General features: G+C 37.9%; 2 protein-coding genes across 3 annotated transcripts; one reads left to right on the top strand and one right to left on the bottom strand.

Moving 5' to 3' along the window:
* Positions 1 to 39: 39 nt before the first annotated feature.
* Positions 40 to 5,388, bottom strand: luc7l (LUC7-like (S. cerevisiae)). The gene is made up of 10 exons (XM_087783396.1): positions 5,180 to 5,388; positions 2,498 to 2,592; positions 2,318 to 2,416; positions 2,135 to 2,245; positions 1,911 to 2,054; positions 1,627 to 1,803; positions 904 to 992; positions 806 to 832; positions 581 to 739; positions 40 to 513 (listed from the first exon to the last, which is right to left on the bottom strand). Exons 1-10 carry the CDS (start codon positions 5,238 to 5,240, stop codon positions 390 to 392), a joined length of 1,086 nt encoding a protein of 361 aa, XP_087639522.1. The 5' UTR covers positions 5,241 to 5,388; the 3' UTR covers positions 40 to 389.
* Positions 5,389 to 6,904: 1,516 nt separating this feature from the next.
* On the top strand, positions 6,905 to 17,886 carry fam234a (family with sequence similarity 234 member A). Of its 2 annotated transcripts, none has more exons than XM_087783395.1 (12): positions 6,905 to 7,045; positions 7,609 to 7,902; positions 7,966 to 8,079; positions 8,295 to 8,477; positions 10,999 to 11,123; positions 11,185 to 11,314; positions 12,788 to 12,914; positions 12,985 to 13,128; positions 14,559 to 14,640; positions 14,697 to 14,849; positions 14,924 to 15,026; positions 17,210 to 17,886. In XM_087783395.1, the coding sequence occupies exons 2-12, from the start codon at positions 7,635 to 7,637 to the stop codon at positions 17,407 to 17,409; spliced, it is 1,629 nt and encodes a 542-aa protein (XP_087639521.1). In that variant the 5' UTR covers positions 6,905 to 7,045; positions 7,609 to 7,634; the 3' UTR covers positions 17,410 to 17,886. The 2 variants fall into 2 exon arrangements, with proteins under 2 accessions (XP_087639521.1, XP_087639520.1); XM_087783394.1 differs by lacking the exon at positions 6,905 to 7,045 and adding an exon at positions 7,070 to 7,158.
* Positions 17,887 to 19,406: the final 1,520 nt, after the last annotated feature.

Here is a 19,406-nt window from a genome sequence, read left to right as displayed (position 1 = left end):
TGAACTCGTCATTTGGTTTCAAATCAAGACAAACACATGTTCAACTCTACATTTATTTAAAACCATTGATCAGTTTGTTCTTCTGGATCCAACTGTTGCTGCACATGCTGCTGCTGCTGCTGCTGCTTCAAATCAGGAGAAACATCTTAAAGTAAGAAACTAAACCATCAGCTGATCCGAGCCACGGAAACACATTCAGTATCAAAGGAACCAAAACCAGCAGCTGACGGTACAAAAAACGGTCGTTTGTCTCAAACTTTATTCACCACGTGGAGGACGACGGACGACGCTCGCGTTGATCTATGAAACCAGACGGTCCGAGGAAAAGAATCGAGATGTTGTTTTTATAAAAAAAGAAAAAAGGAAAGAAAGGAGGCGGCGTTGGAGCTTCAATGGTCGCCCAGGTCTCTGTCGTCCCGCCGGGCGTCGGCGCGTCCGTTCACGCCGTCCCGCCGCTCGCGCTCCCTCTCGCGGGACTTCTCTCGGGGCGCGTGGTCGCGGTCTCTGGAGGACCTGGCGAGAGAGTCGTGTCAGTGTTTAAGGGTTTCGGGAGGTCGGGGGGGGGGGTCAGGGGTCGTACTTGTGTCTGGAGCCCTCGTGGCTGTGACGGTGGCTCCTGCCCCGGGACCCCGAGCGACTGCGGTGCCTCCTCCTCCGGTCCCGGGACCTGGAGCGGGAGCGTCTCTTGGTTCGCGACGAGGACCTGGAGCGCCGCCTTCTGCGGTCGCGAGAGCGAGAGCTGAGGAGCAAAAAAAACAAGTTCAGCTCCTCGTCTTGAAGCCAGAGTTCCAGACGAGGTTCTCACCGGCGCTCTCGGCTCCTGGATCTGGTCCTGAGGAGAAACGAAGACGGTTCAACTTCACTCGTTCATACGCTCGAGTCAATAAAAGGTCCGAGACTCACTTTTTCTTCATCTGTTCCTCCTTCTCCCGCTCTTCTCGCCTCTTTAGGCGCTCCTGGTTCCTCTTCTCCTGCTTGTCCACCACGGTTTTCTGTAGACGACGAGATGTTAGAACCTCCAGAACTCCGACGCACCAGAGTTTTTTCAATTATAATCAAACTATTTTCAATTATAATCAAACAATTTTCAACTTAAATCCAACAATTTTTAACTATTCTCAACTTAAATAAAACAATATTCAACTTAAATCAATCAATTTTCAACTTAAATCAAACCATTTTCAACTTAAATCAAACCATTTTCAACTATTCTCAACTTAAATCAAACCATTTTCAACTTAGATCAATCAATTTTCAACTATTCTCAACTTAAATCCAACAATTTTCAACTTAGATCAAACCATTTTCAACTTAAATCCAACAATTTTTAACTATTCTCAACTTAAATAAAACAATATTCAACTTAAATCAATCAATTTTCAACTTAAATCAAACCATTTTCAACTTAGATCAAACAATTTTCAACTTAAATCAATCAATTTTCAACTTAAATCAAACAATTTTCAACTTAAATCAAACAATTTTCAACTTAAATCAATCGATTTTCAATTTAAATCAATCGATTTTCAATTTAAATCAAACAATATTCAACTTAAATTGAACAATTTTCCACTTAAATCAAACAATATTCAACTATAATCAATTTGGAGGTGGATCCGGACCAACCTTGAGCAGGTCCAGCTTCTCTCGGATCTGAATGAAGCCCAGGTGAAGTTTCCCGCCGAAGTGGTCGGCGAGGCGTCGGTCGTTGTCGTGGAGACCCAGGTAAGCCGAGCAGACCTCGCACACTCGCAGCTTCTGCTGCTGGAAGCTGGAGGCCGGCATGGAGTTCCTGTACTCCTCCTGCGGGGGCAAAGGTCAGTCAAGGTCACCTCCTCGACTCGTTGTTGAAGATAGTTTTAATTCCACGCGATGAACGTCCGCGACATGAAGGCAGCCGAACCACTTACCTCGGCGTCCTTCTTCCTGGTCCGGACCTTCTCCACCTCCTGCAGCACCATCTGAGCCTCGTCCACGTTGCCCTCGGCTCCGAGTTGCTCGGCTTTGGCCAGCAGCTTCCCGATCTCCTCGTTCAGCTCGTGCACCTTCTCCGCCTGCGAGACGCTCGTCAATAAACACGCGAGCCTCGTCGACGCCTTCGACCCGGGAGCGAGAAAAAAAAAAAGACCCAAACCTTCGCCGAGACTTCGGCGCTGATCTCCTCCTGGGTCTCGGCCAGACGCTTCTTGGCCAGCTCGGTCCTCCGGTCGCAGTCCGCGATGAAGGACTCGAGGTGGTCCACCGCCTGCGGAGGAACGACAGGTTTAGTCGTCGACGTTCTCTCCTCCGTTTTGGAGGTTTGCTAAAAAAGACTCACGTCCAGCTCGAAGAAGAGGTCCTTCTCTTTTGAGGCGATTTCATAATCCGCTCGAAGCGCCAGATCGTGGATCTTGGCGCAGTCTCCCAGGTCCATACGCTACGAACGGAACCGAAAAAGAAGAGATTTTTAATGTGTTTCTTAAGAGTTAAAACGAAGCAGGAAAGTCGAGTCACTTACGGTCCCGGACAGGATGTCGTGCGGACAGCAGTCCAGCAGGTGACTTTTGCAGACGCGATCGTCGGAATACTTCACCCGCTGTCGCGTCTCGTCCCCTGAAAGAAGTCCAAACGAGACGGTCTATGAGAGAGACCTCGCATAGTCCTGCTTTGTCGGAGCACATGGTTCTCAACACAATTCACTGCGAGTGCTTTGTTTTGAAAGAGTCGCTCACAGGAAATAGTTTGTTTTATAAGATCGATCGTTTACTGAAGCCAATTCTCATGCAACTTTTATTTCATGTAAAAAATCTTAATCTGAAGAGTAAGAAATGTTGAATTAATTAGTCATAATATAATTAATAAGTTGGTTTCCTCTAGATGTGCAGGACAGTCTGTGACGCTGAACTTACTGCAGCCTCAAGACTGAACCCACAGGCAAGCATGTTAACTCAGGTTCATTCTTAAAAAATATATTTATTTAATTTCTACGTTTATATTAAATAGAAAGTTGCGCTACTTAATTGAATTTAACGCTACGGTCGTCGACCTCGTATCAACATTCTTTCCTACACATTTACATTGTAAAAAAAAAAAAACAGGAGAAAAATTCAAACACAAAAAAAGAAAATCAAATGAAACAAAAATCCATGAAAAGAAGGTGTATACACACTGCGATCTGCACCACATACTGTACCCTTCTGCTTCTTCAAGCCCTCAGCTGCAGAATTTTAAACCCGCTGTAGAAATGTATAAATGGGAACAGTACTCTTGCCCACACCTGTAGTAAGAAGTTGGGAGTGATACACAAGTCAGATTGAAAACGGTGTGCAAGGTTGTTTTCTTTCTTTCTTTTTTTTTTTTCTCGTCTGAAAACAAACGTCTGACGGATGGATGTAGGATTCTGCATGACCAGACGCATTAGCTTCAGCACATGTTTACAAAACGCTAACTTTAGTGGCACCGGAACAACCAACGTACGTCAGTCAAAGGCTACAGTTACGTCCGGAAAGCAAACATTTTGTTCGGATATTAATCATAACAGCTTTAAAAATTATGTGTGACTCACGGCTCGATGAACATGAGGCTTTTCTGCAACTCCCGTGCAGATTGTTGTAGGCTGGCAAAGATACACTGAACCTTAATGAATAAAATAAAGGGGCCACAATTGTTCAGTTTGTATGCAACATATGCATGGGAAGAATTTGATAAAAGACACAGACGCGCACACACACACACTCACGCCACTGAAGAATTTGCTAATGTTTATTTTTGCTTTGAGTTGATAAACAAATGAAGACGACAGGGGCAGCAACAAGATGCTAATCCTGACTGCGTGTCTTGAAATGTTTGCGTCCAAATGACAAAACTATATTTTCTAATATGTGATACTTCGTATCGTCAGCTGGAGAGAAACTGATGGGACTTGGTTTTAATCACATTTTTATACCAAGAGTTAAAAAAAGTCTCCATTTAAGGGAGAAATGTGTCAATTATATTACCATCGACGACCAGGGTGTGAACACAACGTGTTGCATGTCAGCATATATGACGCAGACCCATCAATAGAGAGTAGATGTAGGTATGTGTGTGTATTTTTCACTGCTTTTCACTTCCTGTATAACAGCATTTTTTCGTCACCTCTGCAAAACAATACTGATGACGTAGAACACACGTCCTAGTTATCAAGAAGATGTTTAGATTGATCAAGTACCACAAATCTCTGGCGACATTTTCAAGTTTTAACTTGACAAAACTCACGAGTAAGATGTTTGTCAGAAACCCTGTGATATTATAGGCTATACATTTATCTGCGCGTCTGACAAATATCTTTTCAATTGATCGACTACTTTCCATTATCTTACTGTATATTTAAATAACTTGCTGCATCTTGATTTCTCTAAGCATATTTTGAGAGACAATTTTTCTATTATCGTGAACTTACGCAAAATAATTAACAACACCATTACAAACGTATTCTGATTGAATGTTTATCAAGCTATCCAATACTACAAACAACTTTTTTTTAAATGGGGTAAATATTAAGCAAGTTATGACATTTTGAAAGCCCAATTCAACAAAAAGGTCACAGCTAAACTATTAAACTCTATTTACTTGGTATTAAGAAGGTTGAGTCACAAATGAGTTCATTTTGACTGGTTATCACTTTATGAAAGTGATACAAATATTCAAAGTATACTTGTGTCACTGGAATCATCTGTACAATAACTGATAACACTGGCTTCACAAAAACAAATGGATCTTATCTATAAACACATGCCTTTAACGTGAAGTATGGCGCATATGTTGTAATAAAACCGCGTTAAACCTACGAGCTGGTTCTTCCTAACAGTCAATATGTATTTCTGGTGTAGCATACTAGCACTTGGTTGGCATTTATAGTCAATTTAGGCAGTTTTCCATTCAGACTGTAATATAGCGAGGCTAGTGCTAATGTAGCACTTAAATATGAGCACGAATAAAACGTTTAAAAATGACGATCTATCCTCAACGTCGGTCACTATGGGCCATTGTGGACACAAACATTCCATCAACACGTTCGGTCTTCATAAGTTGTTCTTGTGCGGTTCCAATTGCTGCCTGGAGTCTTGAAGCCATTCACGCAGGCCCGAACATCACAACAGCCAGCTTTAGCAGCGGCTCCATCTTGGCTAGCTCAGCTAGCCCGGTAACGGCTACTCACCATCCCTCGCTGTTCCCATCAGCTGGTCCAGCAGAGCTTTCATTTGAGCCTGGGCGGACATGGTTCTGTGTTCTGCGTCCAAGACACTTCCAAAAAAAAAAAACGAACCCCTTCGACTTGTTTTCGATGGTTTTGTTTCGGTCAACGTTCAACTAATCATCGTCGTGCGCGTTCTTCTGTTCGCGACGGTAGCTCTTCTTTTTAGAGGCAGGAAATGACGAAGGCGTTTGATCTGACGTGACTTCCGGTAGCGCCGTACATACTGCCCCCAGGCGTACAGAACATGTATTACCGCTAATGCCTATGATTTACTTCACTTTCTCGAGTGCCTTTTCAAAAATAAAATATATAATTAAACGATAAAATCAAGCAAAATGTACCTTAATTATTATTGTATTTTTATTATATGCACTTAATTGTTTTCCAAAGGGAATACGTAATCACAAAAAAGACAAAAGTCCTTAAAACAGAAACCATATAGTCATATTAAGAGACTAGTAATGGAAAAATAATTAATTACAAAATAAAAGAGTTAGTTTTTACATGATCCATGTTATTCTCAAGCATGATCACGATTCAGGTATTTACATTTAGTTTGTGACAAAAGAGGATCACATCACACAATATATATATATAAATATATATATATAAACATGTTTAATTTGTTTTATAGTATTTATTTTTATCTTATTTTTACTGACAAGAGGATCCTTGAAAAGAAGCAAAGGAAAGAGGCTTTTCAACTTCAACCTCATCTCCTCCATGTATGATCTGTTGCCCACATAAAAGAAAAAAGAAATAAAACACTATTTTTCAGTGTGTGATAGTATGATTCTTTATGTTGAGTTGCGAGAGTTTGTGTGATTTTATTTACATGTAATTTAATTTTTGCATCTATTTATTTTTATTGTAAGTACTTGAAGTCACCCAAAAATAATTTGGTTTATTATGTTATTCATTTATTTTATTATTTTGGGGGATATATTGATGGATAACCTCTAGTCTCTCGAATTTGTTAGTGGATTGCATGAATAATAAGATGCTACTAAATAGTTTTTTTTACCAAGTACTTTTAAACAATTTCTAATATGTTTATTTTATGCTGAGTGATATGATTCTAAAGTAACGGCAATTTTACTTGAGTACAATTTACAATTACTCTACCTACCTCTGTCGTTTAAGGTAAGGTAAGGTAAGGTAGAACTGTATTGAAATTGTTTTTTTCTAATAGCCACAACAAATACAGCAATTTTTCATAAAAAACAAAACAAAACAAAATAAAATAAAATAAGAACCAGAACAAAGAGAAATAAAGAGAAAGAACAAGATGATACACGCTAAGTCTAAAGATGAAGCTAAAGAACATAGATCAAAGAAAAATAAAAAAGACAAAGGATAGTTACTATAGTTAGAAGTTTAGTTACCAAACATAGTAATGTTTGTGGTTATGTTTCCGGTACAGAATTAAATAATTAAATTAAATAACACGCAAAATAAGTGATATAAAACTGTTTATAAAATATAGGTTAATCCATATTTTATTTTTTATTCAATTATTATTTTTGTTTTATTAGTATTGTATATGTTTTATTTGTCACTTGTGCTTTCAAATGTATTTTTAACTCAAATAAATTCAATAAAAAATCCTAGAATCCATGAAATTCACAAGGCAATGAAACGGGCAAAAAATAAGAAAATAGTGATCCGGGCAAGGCTTTAAAGGTAACACCTCCTTTTGCCACAACGACAGTTCACGCTTGAGCGAGGACGACAGTGATCGCGTTTAAAAGGAAAGAAGGATAAATCAGAGGCTCTGGGATCAAACACACGAAATCATTCACCGGAGAACAAAACCCAGGGAAACCGGTAGGCAAAACCGAGGGCATAATCCGCCCCACTTCCGCCTCCTGCTCGTGTGCAGCGCCTGTCAGAAGCTAAAGTTAGCTCGTGTTGGCATTAAGTAAACAATCTGCAACTCAGTAAGTGACTTTATCTGCGTGAATATCAGCTTTAGTTCGCCGCAGGGTAAAGAATATATCCTATTATTGTCCACCTTTATTCAACAAGTGAGCCAACAAACGCAAGGAATGTTATTTTTAAAACTTGTTTCGTAAGAAACAACAGATTCTAATGTTTACGACCATTAGTTGACAATAAGAAGTAAAACATAAACTAAAAACGAGTGGACTTGTTGTCAGATGTGTAGATGGAAGGCAATGACAGGGGGTTTGTGTTGTTGTGGCTGGGAAGTCTCTGGACTGGATCCCTGGCACACCTGAATAGAAGTGGCTGTAGTAGAACCAGCTGGACTTTCACAACACCAGGACTTTCAGGACTTATTTTTTTGATCTGTCAGTGTGACGCGTGTTTTTAAAAAAAAAGCATCTTTAAAAACAGTTTTTCTTGTTCAATCTGGGCTGTTTGTTCAGGCATGTCCCCGCCTTGAGGATCCATCATGGAGAACTCGGACTGCCCCGGCGAGGGCGACCCCCTGAAGAGAGCCGGCGGGGGGGACGGGCCGGAGACGGGACCGGCTTCCGACCCGAGGACCAGGACTTGCATGGAGAGGCTGGGCTTCTCCAAACGGACGCACTGGCAGACGGCGCTCTTCTTCCTCTCGCTGTTCCTGTGCCTCATCGTCGTGTTCGCCTTCTCCTTCATCATCCCCTGCCCGGTCCGGTCCCAGTACAGCGTCACCTGGAACCGGACCTTCTCGCGAGCAGGTGAGATGGTGTGTTTGCTGTCTCAAAACACAAGGGTTTGACTCTCTCTCTGCGTCCCCCCAGCGGCTACCTTTGACTTTTTGGCCATTGAAGATGCAAACAAAGACAAGGTGATGGATGTTCTGTTTGTCTTCAAAAGCAGTGAAGGCAGTTCCAACAACACGTGCGAGGACGCAGGTGTGTAGACGTGCAACTCCTGTTGTGTTATCAGTTTTATCTTGCCCTTTAAAGTATATACTTTATTGAATATTGTTTTGATTGTTTAAGCGCTTTGTGACCCTGGTCTGGAAAAGCGCTATACAAATAAAAATGACTTACTTACTTACTTACTTACTTACAATTCCTTCTAATAAAACCGAGGTTTAGCCTTAACTCGAGTGTGTGTTTTCCAGGTCTTTCGTCGCCATGTGTCTTCATGGCGGCCGTGGACGGGACGGTCGGAGAAACCCTGTGGGAGCGTCCACTGGAACCCGAGCTCAAGTGGGTCCAGTGTGGTCTGGATCGAGACTCGGGCAGAAAATGGGATTGTCTTCTTTCCCACTCGGACCAACTGTCGGCCCTCGACAAGCATAAAGGTCGGTGTTTGGGGGCGTAAGAAAATATAGATATCGAACGATATATCGAGATATTTTTATCACGATACCGTCTCGATATTCAACAGCACTGTATCGATAATTAAAGATATATATATTTTGCGCCTGTAAAGTGGCGTCTCCGCTACATAGAAGAAGTGAGCGCAGGTGTGGTCCCCAATGTTTTTATTAACTCAGGGCCTACTTTTAAGTCTCAAATAACTATTGTCATTGTTCAATTAGCTGTGGAGGACATAATGACGGCTGCCATCTAGTGGCCGGAAGTTTAATCGCAACACAAAGATGAACAAACGTTGTGAATATTTACATTTAAAATCGTAAATAAAATCGAATTATTGTATTTTAAACGAACTTTATTGAGCTGTAAACCATGACAGAACTAAGGTTAAAAAGTAATTTATGATTTGAAAGCTAAAAATTAATCGCTTTATATCGCCAAACAAATATTTCATCTAATGCAATATATATATATATATACTGTGTATATATATATATATATATATATATATATATTTCATGATACTGAAGTATTAAGTTATGTTATGATACTAAAGTATTACTTAACTTTATCATCCTAAAGTATTACTTTATTTCATGATACTAAAGTATTACTTAACTTTATCATCCTAAAGTATAACATTATTTCATGATACTAAAGTATTACTTAACTTTATCATCCTAAAGTATAACATTATTTCATGATACTAAAGTATTACATTATTTCATGATACTAAAGTATTACTTAACTTTATCATCCTAAAGTATTACATTATTGCGGCCCACCTCCAACCCCCTTAAATACGAAGGTATTATAATGCGTTCTCATTTCCTTGTCACATGTATAATACTCGGAAGGAAAAACTATATAACGAAAAGAATATTTTTAAATGTTAAATATCCTTTTAAACTTAACGAGTTCTAACATTTAAAACATTATTATGTGTATTTGTATATAATTACATCCTCCCACAAAAAAATTATACAATTTTGGAAACAATTTTGCGGCCCACTTGCAATACCTTTGCAGTACAGGTTGGTAAATCACTGATCTACAAGATTCAATACTAGTGCTGTGTCTCAAATCACATACTTCTCTTAGTATACTACAAGTTAGTATGCATCAGGATAGTGTACGTACTAACCAGTAATAGTATGTCTCAAATCAAACTCTGCTGCTACACACTAACAGGAAATGACGCGACAGCTTCTTCTACTATTTAACGATGATTTCAACCAGCTGTAGGAACACTAGCGCCACCTGCTGGCAGCATGTTTTACAAGTTTGGAAAAAGAAATAAAGAAAAAATATGAGAATCGAAATATTTGCAAGATATTTAAGCTGGTATCAGCAGCGAAGACGTCTCATCCTTTTACTGCTGTGGAAAATACACCTGTACATATATGAATATATATATATACATATATATATATATATATATATATGACGTAACTTCCGTTTACAACATCACTAAGATGGAGCCGTTTAGTGTAGATAGTGTCCATCGAACTATACTCAGTTTTGTGGGCGTTTTGGGGACAATTTAGTGTGTATAGAGCACTACATTTCACATATTAAGAATTGAGACGCACTTATGCACTAAAAATACTAACTTTGAGTACGCTAGTATGCGATTTAAGACACAGCACAACTTTGTTAAACATCTAAAGACGCATCACGACAAAGAATACGAGCAGATCGAAGAAAAAACAAAGACGAAACAAAACAAAGCCGTTAACTTTGCTGTTCTGTAGAGACGAGAGAAACTTTCAGTCGCTGCATGAAAGTCAACGATAACAAATGTTGTTGTTGATGTTAATGTTGACTTCAGCGTTGGAATCTGCCTCGTACAATAGAGAGTTTGTGTGAAATACTGGTTAAATAAAGGCTGACGGCGTGAGTTCTGTGTGTGACGTCAGCGTTTAATTTAAATTACACAAACTTCAGGATCAATTATGACACAAAAATACATTTAACATGTTTAGTTTAGTCATAACACCGTTAAACGCTTTACTTTTAAATCTTGTCAAATCAATTGAAATTATTATTTTTTACAAAACATAAACAGAACGATGAAACTAAAAATGTTATTTCAAGGTTAAATATATATTTAACCTTAGCTTTTATTTCATTTAGTCTTTAAAACAAAGTTTAAAGTTAAATGAAACACTGACAGATACTGGATTTTACATGTTGCTCCAGGTTGTTTGTGTTAATGTACTTCATTGTTGATATATAAATATTTGTTGTATTTTGAGAAACTACAAACACTTAAACATTTGATTAGAGAAAGTATTTGTTCATTTTGTTCTTAAAGCCAGAAAAAGTGTAGTTTCTTTTAAAGAAACAATATGTTGTTGTCACTACAGTATCACAATATATCACAATATATGACAATATATCGTATCTTCACACATGTATCGACAGGTTCTTGTCAATACACAGCCCTAGTGGTGATTATTATATTCACCCACAACATCTCCATGATCTCCATGTGCTCTTCAGGCGAGGTCCAGTGGCAGCAGCCTCACCCGGCGGGTCTGCTCAGCAGGGTGCCGGTGCTGAGCCTCCCGGACCTGGACGGAGACCGGGTCGCTGACGTCGCTCTGGTGGCGTCCGACGGCGTCAAGGTCAGTCCAGGACAACGATGATGGAGTGATGACTTCCACAGGTTGACTCTTAATGTTTCAGAGTCAGATGATCTTCCTCTCGGGGGAGACAGGAGCTCAAATAGGATCATCTGGGTTCAACTCGACACTGACGGACAATCATCTGCTGCACTGTCTGAGCAGAGACTCGTGTTACCTGCTGCTGCACAGAGGTGAGCGTCCTTCAAATATATATTTATTTATTATTGTTGTGAAACAGGCGATAGGATCACGACAAAAGAGCGACAATACGATATGTTGTATCATTTTTCCCGCAACAAGGTACTGGCTTTACTGTACAAGTATATTCTGTGTACTTGAAGGACAGTTATTTAGAATAAATATACTTTTTATATTGGTGTTCTTAAAAATGTGGTAAATGTATTCTCTTCATTTTTGTACGATTAAAGGATTTAAAAAATATAGGGCTAAGATGTGTTGACAAGATATGTATCATGATAAATCATTGCTATATATAGTGATACTGTAGTAACAAGTATATATGTGTAGTATTGTCGAGTACTCGACTCTGGTGTTGTAGTATTTACAGACCAGATGACTCTTGATGAAGTCGTAACTGCTTTTGTTTTTCAAACCAAAATATGTCTAAACATCAGCTTTAAAAGATGCTGGAGTCGACTGTATCCTCTCGTCCTCAGTCATTTCATTGTTCGTTTAGCTGTGGAGGACGTAATGACTGATGCCATCTGGTGGCTGGAAGTTTAATTACAACACAAAGATGAACAAATGTCGTGAATATTTACATTTAAAATCGTAAATAACATCGAATTATTGTATTTTAAACAAACTTTATTGAGCTGTAAACCACGACAGAACTAAGGTTAAAAAGTAAATTATGAGTTGGAAGCTAAAAGAAACAATCGCTTTATATCGCAAAACAAATATTTAATCTAATGCAATATATATATATATATATATATATGTATTTCAATAAAATTTTAAATTAAAGGAAAAATAATTTCATGATACTGAAGTATTAAGTTATATTATTATACTAAAGTATTACTTAACTTTATCATCCTAAAGTATTACATTATTTCATGATACTAAAGTATTACCTTACTTTATCATGATAAAGTATTACAATATTTCATGATACTGAAGTATTACTTTACTTTATCATGATAAAGTATTACAATATTTCATGATACTGAAGTATTAAATTATTTCATCATACGAAAGTATTACATTACTTTATAATCCTAAAGTATTACATTACTTTATCATGCTAAAGTATTACATTACTTTATCATGCTAAAGTATTACCTAAATTCATGATACTAAAGAATCACTTAACCTGATACTATGTGACAAATTTGAATTATTTTAATTTATACACACTTTAAATATAAATATTTTGTTTCTTTTATACATAATCCTAAATAAATAAGTACATGTATTTTTTTAAATATATTAATACAGTGTTGAGTATCGACACAGCATCGAGGGGGGAAATAATGACAATATATATCAGTGTATCAATATCTTTTCACCTCCATATTTATTATTATTTATTATGTTTTTCATACAATATTGTGTAAGTTTTTCTCTTCAAACTAAACATCGATCATCAAAATATCTCAGGGTAGTTTATCTTCTAATGATCCATTCACTGGTCTCTGCAGACACAGGCCTGTATGCACTGGGTCTGTGGAGGTCTGTGGCTGAGGCGGGTCTGAAGGTCCAGCTCAAGAAGGACAAGAACTGGGAGAAGAGGTCCAGCAGCTCCACGGGTCTGGTTCCTGTTTACATGTAAGAAGACGCCACACTTTGACTCACGGATCCTTCGTCGAGGCCCTGAAACGTTGACTTCTGGGCGCAGGTCTGACTCCCTGAAGAAGGTGGTGAGGACGGATGCAGCCGACGAGGCCTCGGACCTGGTCCTGGTCACGGACCAGGAGGTGGCGCTGGTCGACGGGAAGAGTCTGGAGGTGACGTGGAGGTTCAACTGCACCTCAGTTCTCAGGTGGAGTTTGATGTCGTTGTGTCTGTGAATTACTTATGGTCACAAATGTTCAACATATACTCCTACATATTTGAACAGTTCAAACTTTTATCAACTCGGCTCGTTCCTGAAATGTGAGCAATGTTCTATCTTTCTTTTATCTCTTCAACTCTTTCTTCTTTTCCTCTTTTTCTACCCTTTTTCCTCCGTTCACTTGAATCTTCAACTCATGTTTCAACTCATGTTTCAACTCCTCCCACTTTGACCTTCATGTACTTTCATCGACTCACACTCATTCAACTTTAAAAACACTGTTGTCTACTTAATACTACTTTTACTACTAATTATACTACTTCTTGTACTACTAATTCCACTTTTACTTCTAATTCTACTACTGATTTTACTAATTATTCTTCTACTCCTTATTCTCCTTCTACTATTAATTCTACTATTTCTTCTACATCCACTATTAATTCTACTACTTCTACTACTCCCACTACTTCTACTATTAATTTTTAAACTATTTCTACTACTTATTCTACTACCACTACTTCTTCTTATAATTATTATACTATTTCTACTACTTATTCTACTTCTACTGCTTCTTATACTCCCACTACTACTGCTAATTCTAATATGTCTTCTACTTCGACTACTACTTCTACATCTTCTTTTAATTCTACTACTTCTACAACTACTTCTACTTCTACTAGTAATATTTCTGCTACTTCTACTTTTTCTTCTACTCCTACTACTTCTACTACTGATTCTTATACTAACTAAAACGTATTCTACTTCTACTACTAATTCTTATTCTACTTCTACTACTAATTCTAATTCTTCTACCCCCACTACTACTTATTCCACTACTTCTACTTCTTATATTGTAACGTCAATATTTCAATGAAAAGAGAGTTTTGTCCAAACACACACTGATGATACAATAGAGTCACACATCACAACAATAAACACACACTGGTGATACAATAGAGTCACATATTACACACAAACAAACACACACTGATGATACAATAGAGTCACACATCACAACAACAAACACACACTGATGATACAATAGAGTCACACACTGTCACACACACTGATGATACAATAGAGTCACATACACTGTAACACACACTGATGATACAATAGAGTCACACACACTGATGATACAATAGAGTCACACATCACTGTAACACACACTGATGATACAATAGAGTCACACATCACTGTAACACACACTGATGATACAATAGAGTCACACATCACTGTAACACACACTGGATGATACAATAGAGTCACACATCACTGTAACACACACTGATGATACAATAGAGTCACACCCACTGATGATACAATAGAGTCACACACACTGTAACACACACTGTTGATACAATAGAGTCACACACACAGTAACACACAGTAACATCTCCACACGTTCGTTCCTCCAGCGATCCGTTGCTCGGCTACTTCAACAAGGACGAAACACTGGACGTTGTGGTCGAAGAAGAAGCTGCTAATGGAACCAAGAGAGTGAGTTCAGCCTCTGACCATTGTTGAGCTCCTGAGACCAACCAGGTGTGTTCCAGGTGGTGATCCTGGACGGGAGGTCCGGCGAGGTCCTGTGGGAGGTCATGCTCTTCTCCAGCCCCAACTCCCCCGGACCCGCCTCCATACACACCACCAACCAGTACTCGGTCTTCATGATGTGGGGCTTGTTCCTGAAGGGGAGGAACTCCTCTGTGAGTGAACCACTCACAACATATAAACAACATGATATAAAGTACGTTTAATATTCTTCACCGTTGTCCCTCAGGTTCTCTCATCCGACCAGCGTCGGTCCTACATGATGCATCCTCTTCACCCCCAAGTTCTCCTCGAGTCCAACAATACCCTGGAGCACATCATCACGTTTAAAGGTAGGTGTTGCTAACGCGGCTACGCTAGCAGGTCGACTTCACTCTGACTTATGGTTGATTCAATAATCAGAGCGTTAGGAACTAGAGTAAGTTAGTTAAAGGTCACCTAATGTGCTGATTTTAGTGTGTCTTAAACTGATCTAGGACCTCTATTATACTCTTATACTTCTTTTTGCGCAAAACTCTCATCTAATAAAGATATTCACATTAGAAAATACACTTAAGCCCCGCCCACTCTGCTCTGATTGGTCACAAAAACACGAGTTGCATTCAGGGACTCACGTAAATTTTAAAACTCATCCCTAAAACTCCCGTTTTGTACGTTAAAAACGAATAATAAAAATAATGCTGCTTAATGTACACATTACAAAAACACCTAAAAGGCAGAAGTAACTCTCACCATGTTTACATAAATATTTATTTTGTTTATTAACATGTAGGATCTTAACTGATTTAGAGCTTCTAGGGGAGGAGACCTACACCAGAGTGATGTCAGAATGTTTAATTTAAAGCATAATCTCGTTTGGCGAGATTTCAGCCGAGAACTTTATTAAGTAATAACTTCAAAATGGAGCGACGTCAAGATGAATGAACTACTATTTTCATTTTAAACAAGACGACTTCAACATTTACAACATGAGAGTAAGTCAGGAGAGTTTTCACATTAGGTGCCCTTTAAGCAAAGGTTATTTCTAAAACGCTTTCTAGTAGTGATGTGTCAATGAAGCTTCATGAAACTGTGTCATTATTTCATGAGTAGGAAGGTCTGACCACGAATAGATCTGAAAGTAAGAACCAGAATTTTAAAGTTGATCCTGAAAGAAACTGGCAGCCAGTGAAAAGGTTTAAGGATGCAGGGAAATGTGAGTTCTTCTACTAGAGCGGCTCAGAATTCTGACTGCAGAGTTTTGTATGAACATATCCTTCTTGTTTAGACACCAAAATAAACTGTTACAATAGTCACTAACACATGGATTATAAGATCCAGATCGTGTCCTAAGTTTAGAGCAGAGTCTGCAACCCATGACTCCAGGAGAAAAGTATTCAGAGAACAAAACAATGAATACTGAGAACAAACTTTAACATTTAAAGTCATTAGAAGGCTGCGCTCGCAATTTCCCATATATTTCCCATAAGGAATGAATGGGACGAAGCTAAAAAAAAATCTGCAACGTTTTTTAACATCTCTTGCTCTGGCATACGTTCACGTAGAAACATCATTCAAACTTTAAAATGTAGATTAAAGTCCAAATTATCAACGAGGGATTTATCTCTTTTGTAGCTTTCAAAGTTTTTCCCGTCACGGGGCGAAGAGCAGAGTTCACTCAACTTTCTAGTATTGACTTCACTCAGTCAGTCAGTAGTTGATCGTTAATAAGTAGTTTGACATTTAAAAGACATATATTTGTTTAATCAAACGTGTTTCTGGAGATGAAATGGTTTTGAAGAACATTCTTTGAACATTATATACACAGAGTGTAACAGTAAGTATCAATAAAGAACTTTCAATACTTGTATAAAGCACAAGAAACTTGATTTGGTTCCGTCAATAAAATATTTATAAATATACAAATATATATTATAAAAAAAAGATATATATATATAATATATTTGAAGGCGTCTTTCTTCACACTCAAGGTCAAGGACAAAAAAAAACAAACGTTTTTTAAACATTAAACGACATAAAGCCGAATATATTTATATATATATAAAAAATGTAATATAAGTTTATTTTCACGTTGTGTTTTCATTTCCGTGTTTCTTTTCTATACCTTCATGATGCGTTCACTGACCGTACGGTTGTTTTTATTTCCTGAATTGACGCCTTTCACTTTATGAACAAGATAAAAAAAGATGTTCTTTAAACACTATAAACACAGGGATATGAGGAGAATATTATTTGACGAAAAATAGTGTTTTTAAATAAGGATAAACTATTATAAACGTGGGGGGAAATTAATCCGTTATTGTATTTAATAATACAAAATAAAATGAAAGAGGGAATCGAATAAACTCACACGTGTGTGAAATGAATAACAAAGTTACACAACAATAAGATCCGAATTAAAACAAAACGATGCGTCGAATAAATAAATCTATGTAAAATACTCAAATATAAAAATGTAAATTCTCCTCTCACTTCCTTATAAATCCTACAGTTGAAGGTTTTTGTTTGTCCTCAGCGACGCTGCTGGAGCGAGGACGTCACGCCGCCTACATCCTGCTGACGGAGGACGCCGGCAGGACGGTGAACCTGTGCAAGAGGAAGTGGAAGCAGGACGTCCCGGACAGCGCCGTCCTCGCCATCGACGGCCGGGCGACGCCCGAGTCTCACGAGGAGATCAAGGGCGACTTCAACAGACTTCGCTTCAGTGACCTGTGATGGCACCTTTTTTTTTCTCCAAAAACTGCGATTTCGCTCTTTCGAATATTTTGTTTTGAGGCGTATTTTCGAAGCTGCGCAGGTGAAGGTTTTTCTCGACGCTTTGTTTGGATCTGCATGGGTTTGAAACAATCATTCTGAATGTTTTATTTGCCGCACGTGTAAACTGCTGAGTTCACGATCATATGCTGGATCACATGTTTGTCTCTCCGTCCATCACTTCCTGCTGAGTCGTCATCATGTGACGTCCTTATCGGACTCTCTTGACATCAGGTGTAAAATAATCATTTCGGGTTTTTCTGTCCGTGATAAACGATCAGAGTCGACGACTGCTGTGAGATTCAGCTCTTTATGAGATGTTCTATAAATAATATATATATCGAAGCCGATGCAAATGCCTTTTTTTCCCAAGATGCCTTGTATGGATTTCTTAAGTTTTCCTTTTAAACAAAAATAAATGAACTATGTTGAATTTAAGCCTGGATGTTGATTTATTTTGAACTTAAACAGCATTAGTTTTTTATTCAATTCTAGTGATGTGTCGATGAAGCTTCATGAAACAGTGTCATTATTTCCTGAGTCCACTAGATGTCACTCTTTGCTCTATAATCTATTGCTTTGAAAAGTTATTCTATTGAAACCTCACATCATTTTTAAGCTGAGGGCGCCCCCTACTGTCCTCTGAAGAATATGACACCGTTTCATGAAGCTTCATCAACACATCACTAACAAATTCATACTGTTGATTATCTTTATGTCCAAAAAAGATTTGTAAAAATGATTTAGTATTATTAATATAAGTCATTGCATTAATGTCACACATGTGGAAAAAGTTGATTTAAAATACTGTACTATGATGACATAAAGATAATATAAGAAAAAGTAAATGTAAATAAATACAAATTATTATCAAAAGGTTAACTTTCATTGAAATATTGACGTTAGAAAATGATCTTAAGCTCCGCCCACTGAAAACACTTTGTTTTTCTGGAGATTAACTCTTGTTGACCATAACCACACGCACTCTGCTCTGATTGGTCAAACGTGTAGGTTTGTTACCGCCCGTCATCAATCCCGGAAGTCTCCCCCTCCAAGGGACTCGTTGTATAAACAAAGCGGGACATGATTACAGCTGGTTGGAGGAGGAGTGAAGCCATTATTACGTCATAATGGACTCTCGTAACCTCTCGTTCGCCCAGACTTCAGAGCAACTTTATAAAGTAATAAGTTGAAAACATGGTCATGATGAGGAACTTACTGTGTCTTGGAGAGAAAGAACATTTACTACATGTGAGTGAGTTTGACGTTAGTTGCTCTTTAAGATTCTTCGTATTTCCCCGACTATTGGATCTTTATCCTCATATAACCATTACTTACTTACTCATCAAGACCTGCATTTATTTGTAAATATGTACATTCAATGGATACATCATGATGTATGTATTGCTTCAGTCCAAAAATGCATAACGGGTTGTTTAAATATCAATAAAGACAAGTTTGTGTGTGTTTGTACAAAACTCTCTTTTCATTGAAACATTGACATAAGAAAATGATCTTAAACCCATGACCTGCAGACATGAACTATTTATGGAACATTAAAACAAATGTGCGACATTTAAAAGACACTGTTTGCACGAAGAATATTACCTTTTAAATAACATTTATTCTTATTTATGACTTCATGATACTATAGCTAACAATAAGTATCAGCATAGAACTTTCAATACGTGTAAAAAGCACAATATTGACTTGATTCTGTCAATAAAAACTTTATAAATATACAAAAATATATTATAAAATATATATAGTTTATATTCTCTAAGATTATCTACTATCCTTATAAAAACATTTTTATTTGAAGGCGTCTTTCTCCACACTCAAGGTCAAGGACAACAAAAACACAAAAATTACATTAGAAAATGAACTTAAGCCCCGCCCACTGAAAACACTGAATATATTATGTTCATAATATGAATATAATATGTTAAGTTATTTCC

This window comes from Callionymus lyra, chromosome 2 (genome assembly GCF_982586985.1).
Source record: "Callionymus lyra chromosome 2, fCalLyr1.hap1.1, whole genome shotgun sequence".
In the NCBI taxonomy this organism is placed as follows: domain Eukaryota; kingdom Metazoa; phylum Chordata; class Actinopteri; order Syngnathiformes; family Callionymidae; genus Callionymus; species Callionymus lyra.
The sequence above is the reverse complement of the archived record's forward strand: the minus strand, read 5'-3'. Positions and strand labels throughout refer to the sequence as shown.